At 40.3% G+C, this 10,828-nt stretch overlaps 1 protein-coding gene across 1 annotated transcript; it reads left to right on the top strand.

The window, feature by feature from the left end:
* Positions 1–2,120: 2,120 nt before the first annotated feature.
* LOC311117810 (islet cell autoantigen 1-like) lies at positions 2,121–10,437 on the top strand. Its single transcript, XM_084157566.1, has 15 exons — positions 2,121–2,251; positions 2,502–2,600; positions 3,077–3,106; positions 3,222–3,396; positions 3,636–3,708; positions 3,878–4,001; positions 5,607–5,805; positions 6,247–6,372; positions 6,490–6,588; positions 6,828–6,931; positions 7,041–7,081; positions 7,385–7,447; positions 7,647–7,925; positions 8,864–8,956; positions 9,204–10,437. The coding sequence occupies exons 3-15, from the start codon at positions 3,090–3,092 to the stop codon at positions 9,323–9,325; spliced, it is 1,515 nt and encodes a 504-aa protein (XP_084013692.1). The 5' UTR covers positions 2,121–2,251; positions 2,502–2,600; positions 3,077–3,089; the 3' UTR covers positions 9,326–10,437.
* The last annotated feature ends 391 nt before the right edge of the window (positions 10,438–10,828 follow it).

Raw genomic sequence — 10,828 nt, 5'->3', positions numbered from 1 at the left:
AGAGCTGAGGATCATTTTAAAGAGTTTAAGAATAGCCCATTTGAATTTATGGTCTGTATATTTTATTATTTCCTTTAGTATACAATCAACACCACAGGCCTTTTTGGGATGGAGGGTTTGTATTTTGTCCTGTAGCTCATCCAATGTGATTGGAGAATCCCATGGGTTCTGGTGGTCTTTAATAGCTGATTCTAAGTTTTGTAAATTATCATGTCTTTATTGTTGGTTATTTGTTTTATGCCGAAAAGGTTGGAGAAGTGGTTTATCCATACATCTCCATTTTGGATAGGTGGCTCTTCGTGTTGTTTGTTTAGTGTGTTCCAATTTTCCCAGAAGTGATTTTATTTTATGCATTCTTCAATCACATTGAGCTGTTTTCTGACATGCTTTGTTCTTAGTGTATTTCTGTACTGTTTCAGTGATTCCCCATAGTGAAGGCGTAAGCTACATTTTTCTGGGTCTCTGTGTTTTTGGTTGGATAATAATAATAATAATAATAATAATAATAATAATAATATAATAATAATATGCCATTTAGCAGACACTTCTATCCAAAGCGACTTACAGTCATAGGTTTCTCAATTTCTTTCTAAGGTTTTTGCATTCTTCATCTCTCTCTCTCTCTCTCTCTCTTGCTCTCTCTCTTTCAAAGGGCTGTCCCTTGACTATATTTGTATTTATTTGTTAATCAATTCATCATAAGGCCATGATGTTATATCCTCCTGAGACCCAGCAATTCATTTTGGTCCTCTCTAATGGACATTAGTTGTTGGTGCATAGCTCTAAGGCCGTAGATGCCACTGTGTTAGTTTATGTTGTACCCTTGAGAGGACATTCTGGGCTTTTCAATGATATCACATGTGTGGGGTTGTCACCTTGATACTTTTTTATTTCTGGTTCATCAAAATGGCTACCATCACAATTACCATCACAATTAGCACATTTTATGGTAAGTGTGTGTAATTGTGTAATTATAATTTTAATGACTTTCATATTCAAATTGTTTCTGAAGCCTCGTTTATACCTGGTGTGTAATGTGTCCTTTGAACTGATTGTGCCCACATTTTCAGAAATATGCCTACGCATGATATTAAAATGTGTCTCACTGCGACCAGATTTCCTGGTCCCTCCCTGTATGCAAATTATTTGGCAGCTATTCTTTCACAAAAAAATATGTATTTATTTATTTTAAGACAGATATTGATGTCATTAGTCAATTGTGCCACCTGGCAATGATTTTAGGAGGCGGGATCATGATGATTTAAATGGTTTCACTGTCGATATCCAGACACAATGGACGAGTTCTTCTGCCCAGGCGTTGCTGACTGCTGCCAGATCTTACAACGCCAGAATATGTATTTTAGGTATCAGCAAACCACATCATATGTTATAGCAATCCGTCTGTCGATGACGTTGCACACAACCATTGGTTGATGCCCATGCAACGTCTGAGCAGGGGATCGCGACCAATGCGTGCCTGACTACCCCCGGAAGCGGTCAGGAAGATCAGAATCAGATCACAATGCATCTTTTCATAATCTACACCTGTCTGAAAATGTGGGCACAATCAGAATGTGGACAAGAAAAAGGATGCAAGTTAGAACCAGGTATAAACGGGGCTTAACAGGTATCAAGAATAGTTTGGTGAGTTTTCAGAGCAGTGTAATCATTTTTTTTTCTTCACATTAAATAAGAGCTAAATAAGAGCTTGTTAGTAACTGTCCTCTGTAGTGGGCGTCAAGATGCGCTAACAATTTTTACCTACATTTTACATTTACATTTTAATCATTTAGCAGACGCTCTTATCCAGAGCGACTTACATGAGCAATTAGGGTTAAGTGCCTTGCTCAAGGGCACATCGACAGATTTTTCACCTAGTCGGCTCGGACGTACTGACCCCCTTTACTGTCATTTTTCATATTTACCATCAACCGAGTCCTTAAGGCCACTACACTGCACATAACAAATTATATAATTACATGCAGGGAGGTTATTCATGCAAACCTATCCCCTGCCGCTTTATTTGCCAATCCCAAATATTTGATCAACAAACGCGACTGCACCTTTTTTTAAGGGAGCGAAGTGGGAGTGAGTTTGGTGCGTTGTTACATGACGTCATCGATCATTCTGCGCAAGGATTGTACTCAACAGAATGAGCAGCTGGTTACACTGTATAACCTACAGTCAATAATAATAGAATAAATGTATGGACGTTGGCTATAGCTGAATGATAGGCTATCAACACAGCAAGGTATGTGATTTTCAATGTAAATGAATTGCTTTTGGTCAATAGGTGTTTATTGGCGGCTATAAGAATATGGAGAGGGGACGGTCTGGTTCACATACGCTGATGATGGGAAGCCTTCTGTGTTTATTCTGGTACGGCGGCCGAATAAAGCCGGACATTGCAGGAATCATCTTATTATGAATCTTCTGTTATGACATTATATTTTGCTATCTGATGATAATGTATTGAACAAGGTGCGTGCTTGCCTTCTCAGCGAGCGGCCTAAAACCAGGCACCTTATTATCAGAGGCTGCTGAATCGTGACAGCGTATTGCCCTTTCGGGTCTGGACTGTTAGCCTACAGACTAGCATGGTAGGTTGAGCCTTGTTTCATTTTGTAAACGGTTATTATATATATATATACCTATTTCTCAATGAATAATTCAATGTTTGTTGTTGTTTGAACTGTCTATCGAGCAAGATAATGAGTCCCCTAACATGATACATTTTATATAAATATGTTTACCAAAAAAAGTATATAAAAAATAATCATTAATGCATGAAAATAACAGAAGGATTGGGTTCATAAATTGGCCATTCTCCCAATCATTTGCCCATGACTGTCTAGGATAACAGGTTGTGCAGCAGGTGCACTTTTCAAAATGGTGTTGGATGTCAAGTTTGTTTTCACAGTAGCTACTTTTGGTTAATATTTGACCTCAACCAATGGGCAGGTAGAAACTCATACAGTTTGAGTCCACTGTCAACACCATTGGTCCAGACCTACCTGGTGAAGGGAGTTGAAATTGGCCTTCAAAGCCTTGACATAACATGTCACCTATGTTACAGGTAACCTGACAAAATGGAGAGGGGAAATTAGTGAGTACACAAACATTCACCATATTCATTGAATTAGCATCACAAATGTATTTATGTTTTTTATCATATGGCTGATAAAGTAACACGACTTTGACCGTTTCGGATGTCATTGCAGTGGTGGCTACTCCCGGGAATATTTTGACCGCTTTATTGAAAGTCAAGACTCGTCTGTGGTGAACAAGTTCCAGCAAAAGTACTGGAAAACCAAACAGAAGATCATCAAGGTCACAGGAAAGAAAGAGGACGAACATGTCGTGGCGTCAGACGCAGACCTGGATGGCAAACTGGAGGTTAGCTTCACAGATCAAATGCTTCAAATCTGTTTTGTTACTGTTTCATGTATACATTGTCATAGATACACAGACAACTGTTGGGCCAATTCCCAAAGACCTGAGCTGACAATATCAAGTATCAACCTCCGTTAATCTCAAATAACAGAGGCAGATGACTGTTAAAGATTAGCATAAAATGCATATATATTTGTTGACTGGCATGACTGTGCACAAGTAATTTTTCCATGGCATTGTAGGTGTTTCACTCTGTCCAGAGAACATGCATGGAGCTATTGAAGGTGATAGAGCAGTACCAGAGAAGAATCTGCTGTGAGTCTGTTTTTCACCCTCACATTTGGCACCCACTTCCATGCTAAACGCTAGCATTTACATGTCGGACCCAGTTACATCAGGATACTCAAGGTTCTTCTGGACCCGGATTCTGAAGCCCTGTTCAATCCTCTGAGTTCTACTATGTGGTTCTATCCCTCCTCTTCAGTTCTATCCCAGGAGGAGAATGAGTTGGGGCGGTTCCTGCGCTCACAGGGCTCCCAGGACAGGACCAGGGCTGGGAAGATCATGCAGGCTACCGGGAAGGCCCTCTGCTTCTCCTCACAGCAGAGGTTTGTACCTGGACCACACTACCAGAGGACAGACAGACACACTGGATATTGCAATGCAGATAGAGAGACAGACAGGATAGGGGGCTCACATTACAAGGTAGAGAGACCGACATGCAGGATAGTAGTCTCTCTCCCTCTACCAGAGGAGACGAGACAGACTACCAGTGTAGAGAGATAGACATGCAGGATAGCAGTCATAGGCGGCGCATCCATAAGGCTAGGGGAATTCAATTGCCAACATGATATAGCCTAATTAGCCTACTCCTGTCTATACAGAAATAAATAAAATCATTCAAAATAGGCTACTACACCAGAAAGCATGGTTTGGCCACAGAGGATCATTAACTTCTTTTAAAATGGGCGGCAGGTAGCCTAGCTGTTAAGAGCGTTGGGCCAGTAACTGAAAGGTTGCTGGTTTGAATCCCAGAGCCGACTACTGTTGGTGACTATATTTTAGTTATCAAAATTCTCAACTTAATTGAGTGAACAATCTTATCAGCACCAGCCGAGGTCATCGGCTATATCCCTGGTGAGTGCACATATTCACTGATCAGTGCCACTTGAAAGTTAGGTTTTGGACAATAATTTCCTCTTCTGGGTTAGATGGACGTCATATTGAATGTATTTGTGTCTCCCCTTCTCGTAGTCCTATTATAATATATTAGGCCTAGGAGAAGGGGAGACACGAATACAATATGGATCAGACAACATCATTTTTATTGATCTGTTTGTCAGTGTCAGCAGAGTAGGTTACCCTGTAATTTTTGATTCTGCTAATGTCTCCAGTCATATAAAGTGTTGTAGAGTTGCATGAAATGTGTTTATAAAAGATTTTTCCCATGCAAAGAAAGGAGAAGAAACGTATCTGATATAGCCAGGGTCTACTCTACTTTACTACTCGCTCAGCCATGCATTGAACAGTATTTTTTGCAAACAGTGATTGAGTTATATTATTAGCCTAAATCATGACTATCCAATCTACTCATCACATTATGAATAGTAGGCTATCTTACATAAGTCTGCAAATGCGATGATGCATGGAATGCTATATTATAAAGGTACATTTTTATGGAGAAAATTAGCTTCCCCAAACTTGAAACTTATGCACTGTCTATGATAGTCTCCATCTACCAGAAGAGAAGAGTCAGACAGACAGACCAGTGTAGAGAGACATGAGACAGGAGATTGCATCAATTGGCTCCTAGGGGACAGGCTAGGAGTCTGCTGTGTAGCGAGACAAAAAGAGAAAGAAAACAGCATACAGTGACAGCTTTGTATTCCGACAGACATAGGCCTGTACTGTACTGTATCAACACAGTACCCAGAGTGTTTGAATAGAAACTGAAGACTCATTATTGAGAGAGTGCTATGGTAATCCATGTCGTTTAGGTAACGGTTCAAAGGTTCATTTTTACTTACTGTTTGCTGCTCCATCTTTAAGCTTTAGTGACCATAACGCAGTCAAAAAGAGTCCGAGTATATTTTCATCCAGTTCCTGCTCTTCACCCCACTCCCTCATCCACATTGTGTCAGCTGCACTTGTGTCAGCTGCATTTGGATGAGTGGAATTGTTCTCTGTTGATGACAGTATTTTTTCCCCCTCAGGCTGTCTCTGCGTAGTCCTTTGTGTCGCCTCTACCAGGAGGTGGAGACTTTCCGCTACCGGGCCATCTCTGACACCTGGCTGACGGTGAACCGCATGGAACAGTCCAGGACGGAATACCGTGGAGCACTGCTCTGGATGAAGGACGTATCCCAGGAGCTCGATCCAGACACACACAAACAGATGGAGAAATTCCGCAAGGTTAGTGTACTCTCTTTAGATATAGGTCTCAATCATATCAGGATGAAGGACTGTTTAAACAGTATGGATGAAGTCTGTGGGCCAGATTGATTAAGCATGTGTTCCTCTTTCTTTACAGAGAGAATTCAATCTGAGTTTCATAGAATCATACTGAAAATGGAAATTGTTACATTTACCACTAGATGGTGCAATTTACTGTAAAATTGTTGTGTGTGTGATTGTGTACTTTAGTGTGGAGCTGATTCATGGGAACTAGGGGAAAGGCATGTTTTCTTCTGTTTAGTGTTGGTTGCACTCAGGGGTTATCTTGAGTGAGAAAGACTTCAGTTGCACTTGCAACATCTGTGTATTCTGATGTGTGATCTTTATTCCATGCAATGTTATGTACCTATGTTATGATCTTGTCTTCGGTTGAGCAATATTTAATATCTCTTATCTCAGGTTCAAGTGCAGGTGCGAACCACTAAAACAAGCTTTGACAAACTGAAGAATGATGTATGCCAGAAAGTCGATTTATTAGGAGCCAGCCGCTGCAATCTGCTCTCTCATGTTTTAACCACATACCAGGTACACCAGAATATCAAGGAGTGGTGTATGTACAGAAAGTAAAATAATAATTATGGCATAATAGTAATTGTTGGCTACAGGCACAGCCTTGTGCTAATATGTATTTGGGTGTTTCAGACCACCCTGTTGCACTTCTGGGAGAAGACGTCTCACACTATGGCTGCCATTCATGAGAGCTTTAAGGGCTTCCAGCATTATGAGTTCTCTACACTCAAGGTGAGGGAGGCCTCTATCATATCACTCTGTAAGCTGTATCATTTGTCAGGATTTAGGAAACGGTGAATAGTCCGTTTCATATCTGTGATATACTCAAAAGATGTCCATACAGTTTTGTACTTTACATTAAGAAGGAACAGTATGTTTCACCATAAGGCCTCAGTTAGACGACAGCACAAGTTGTCTTTGTCAGTGTCATGTCTTGTGACGTCATCAGTATGTCGTTCTTCTACTTCCAGAGCCTCCAAGACCCCATGGATAAACTATCATCTCAGGGATCAAAGAAAAAGGGGGAGAAGAAAGCCAAAGCAAAGAAAGATCTTGAGGAGACTGCAGATGACCAGTAAGTGGAAATCCATACAACATGACAGAATTCATTTAAAGTCTTACATTAGGCTACACAGGATCATATACTGTACACTATATGTAACATGTTTATTTTTTGTCCATAGACTTGTCTCAATAGATCCCAATGAAGAGTCCAATGAAGAAGGTAAAGGACAATAGTGTATTAGGAATATTTTAACTAAATAACAAGCCATTGTAACGCACAATTGTTCTATACTGATGGATTTAAGGCTAGATTAAATCAGATTCCCGACACCCGCATAGCTGTTGTGTTGACAGTGTCTGAGGTGGAACTGTGATAGAGCTGTCAAATCCACAAGCGGCTACCGGCATTATACCTATCACGGACATTGCCATTGGCTGCATAGAGTCCGGTTTAATGCTTAATTAGATTGAATCTAGGCCTTAAACCAAGTTACCATGCACTTTTCACTCTCATCCTATGCAGCTCAAACCAAGACACCTTCTGGACAATTCTTTGAAGACATCGACCTTAATAGACAAATGACAGGTAATGTACAGAAGCACCTCCTCAACGTATGTGTCCCAATGTCCTAAATGAATACCAGAGAAAAATAAATGAACAGATCATGTGAAATTATTTCTTATTTCACCCCAATAAACATACTTAGCAGCCATATAATCAACTACCCATTATCAGGCCCCACTGTCCACCTCTCAATAACACAGTATTTGATTGGTTCTTCCAGGGCCTGAGGATCTTCTCTCAGCCTTTTCTCGTCAGGAGCAGGAGGAGGGTGGAGAGAGGGACAGCATGGCCTTGTTGAATGAGATTCTGGGCAGCACGTCTCTGGATGAGGGCGAGTTTTCACAGGAGTGGCAGGAGGTGTTTGGTAAGGGGGACCAGGGGAGCGGAGTCGCTAGTAGAGGGGGCCTAGTGGAACCCCAGCAGGAGGAAGACTCCTCCATCTTCCTCCCATCTTACCTCCTGGACCAGAACAGGAACAACCTCCAATCTTCTCTCTCAGGTCAGAGGTCAAATACTGTAGATCATACAACACTGTTATGCATATTTATTCATTGGTCAGATTCCATTGCTCTTCATTGAAAAACAAACCATGTGAAGCATCACCGTGTAGCTCTTCCAAAACACAGGATTATGTGGGGAGAAAGCATGTACAAGGTCATCCTTGATTAAATTGAGGAGAAATCCCTAACCAGAGTATGAAGCATGCGACAATTGAATCAATTTGTATTATTAGCGTAATTAAATTCAACCCTGTGGTTGGTTAGATTTTATGAATGAGCCCAGAAATGACATAATTAGGGCTGTGCAGTCGGCCTTGACAGTTTTTCTTCTCTCTGAATAAGTACTTCAACAAATAAACCTTGCGTAACAATTTCCACACTGAGAGAAAAGTGGCCCTAAAATGAGTTTTGAAAGCTACAGCTGTGTAAGTAATAGATAGTGGCTATTTGATTTGCTTACCCATAGCTAATTGCTAATCTCTTTCCATTCCATTTCTCTCTGGGTCTGGGCAGCGACTACTAGTCCCTCATCTGTTTTTGTGTTTGTGTCTATATTTATCGAGGGGGGCTAGTGAAGTGAACAGTCACACTGAAATATAATCTTTTAACCTCATGTGGATCTAAATGTATTATTAAACACACATTTCCATTTCACACCACACTTGTACAGGGTACATACATACGTGTACATGTGTGAAACAGTACAAATATAAGCAACCCTTATTTGACCTTTGAAATGGTTATGGACTGACAAAATAGTATTTTGGAGAACATACATAGATTTGGTAAAGACATGCATTGTTCAATAATTACAATATTCATGTCTATTGCACAAAGTCAATACAAAAGCTCTGTGTGAAAGTAATTTATTGTCTCCTGGATCAAGCAACAATGTGTATCCCCTCAAGATAGGTCTAAATCTGCATCTCCCTTCCAGATTGGGCCATGAGCATTCCACAGCCCATCTCCCAGACAACAGAGCAATCATCTGGAGCCAATCAGAACCCCTCTAGGCCAGCAGCAGCGAGAGGTAGGATTGGGCCAAACGAGTAAAACATATGAATAGAATTGAAAGAAAGGGTTTAACTCATAAAAAAGCTGTGTTTCCAGCAATAACCTGTGTTGGAGTGCTTTTCGGAATACTTGTGGGGTATAAATATTTCCAGGAATAGCACGTCTGAGTCAGATGAAGCCCTGTATTAAACAAGACATCCAAGTTTACTGTGTGAGATAGTAAACTTGTGTGAAATAGTTTACCCCTGGTTCTGATTTTACAGAGATGCCAGAGACCTCCAAAGACCTCTCAGCCTGGTTTAACCTGTTTGCCGACTTGGACCCTCTGTCGAACCCAGATGCAGTAGGCAGGAGTGGTCCGGAGCATGAGCTCCACAACGCATAGACCTGCGACCTGCTTCACGTCTAGGGCAAAATTCTCCAGTATAAGTTAGCATAATGCAGAACAAGCCTATGGTTATTTTGCTGTTAACAGCTGTTCTAGGGTCATCTCTCTCGACCCCTGTCCTACTCCTTACCATTATGAGTTGAACAACAATTTGGCCCTTGACCAGCTGTTACGGATGCATTTACTGTACATGTATTCAATGATATCAATCGTTTGAGCTTGAAATCATGAATGCCAAAAGAAAAATGTTATTTGTGTCTGTTTGACATGATTTATCAATGTTTGTAAGTTATCAGAGAGGGTAGATGCTTTCAACAACCAAAGGATGTACGAAGGATTCATGATTAACTTTTTCAGAATTATTGCCTTGTCATTCGGGTATACCTGTAAGCTTTCTGGTGGTGACAATGATGAGACCCATCTCAACAATAGGAAAATCAGTATACAGTATGAAAGAGTAAAATCAGTATCAGTTTTGGCTGATAGATCATACATTTATTGCATGTTTTGTGTATTCCATATTTAGATGTGATTTCACTCACAATTTGTTATTGTTGACAATAACATATCTAACATTTGATTTATTTGAGATACCCTGTCTTTAGGGCCGGGAATAAATTCAAGGTGCATTAGAGCAGCACAGCAGACAATGCACCTTTTTAAAGGCATTTTCTCAGACGTTTGCAGAAATCATATTCACAGTAACAGCTGCACATGTCGACTAAAGCGTAAATTACCTTTAAAAGTCTGTTCTAGTGCGCTGTTCTATAGCACGCCTCAGATTGAATCCCAGCCTAGGTGTACATATATTAACTAGCTGTACTTTCAAGTACACAATCTGTATTATATTGCTTGGAGAGCAACCTGTGGAAGAGTGAGAAATGTGCATAAAACACATACTAACCTGCATAAAATAGATATGCCGTAATTGGTGACTGGTTTTAAGCGTGTAAACAAGAAATTTAGAGAATATTTACATTACTTTTATTAATTGTGTAGTGCTGACGTGTGCATTTTGATTTTCAGTTAATCTTTGCTAAATGAGACTAACTTATTAGAATTAAACTATTGCCATGATTTACATTAAAGCCTTGTTTATTCCTGTATTATCTTATGTATTGTTGCTTTATTTGAATGCTGTAAAGCTATGCTGTTGTTCCTCTTGTCAGGTTACAACTACCACAAGACTGTATCCTTCCTCTTAGGTTTATTAGCTTTGAATAGATAGTGGGATGTGTGCATTCTCTCAACTGACAGCATTTCTACTATCTCACTATGAATTCCTGAATCATATGCTGTCACTGTAGGCTTCCTCTGAACCATGAAACTAAACTAATAAGCCAGGTTTAAGGAGTTCTAGGGCACGATTCAAACCTTCTCAAGTTCAGCGCCACAGCACGCTTGAAATAAAATGTCAGATTCAGACAACATATGCAGCGTTTACCGTGAATGCAGGAACGTTGCCTTTTAAATTAAATTTGTGCTATAGCGCTGAACTTG

Source organism: Coregonus lavaretus (assembly GCF_964263955.1).
Source record: "Coregonus lavaretus genome assembly, chromosome: 3".
Classification (NCBI taxonomy): Eukaryota; Metazoa; Chordata; class Actinopteri; order Salmoniformes; family Salmonidae; genus Coregonus; species Coregonus lavaretus.
Note: the sequence above shows the minus strand (reverse complement) of the source record. Positions and strands in the feature narration are given on the sequence as shown.

Excerpts from the sequence above, each read along its gene's own strand:
- LOC311117810 (XM_084157566.1), top strand. Across the intron at positions 7,926-8,863 it reads CCTCCAATCTTCTCTCTCAG|ATTGGGCCATGAGCATTCCA; the intron begins GTCAGAGGTCAA and ends TCTCCCTTCCAG. Across the intron at positions 8,957-9,203 it reads TAGGCCAGCAGCAGCGAGAG|AGATGCCAGAGACCTCCAAA; the intron begins GTAGGATTGGGC and ends CTGATTTTACAG.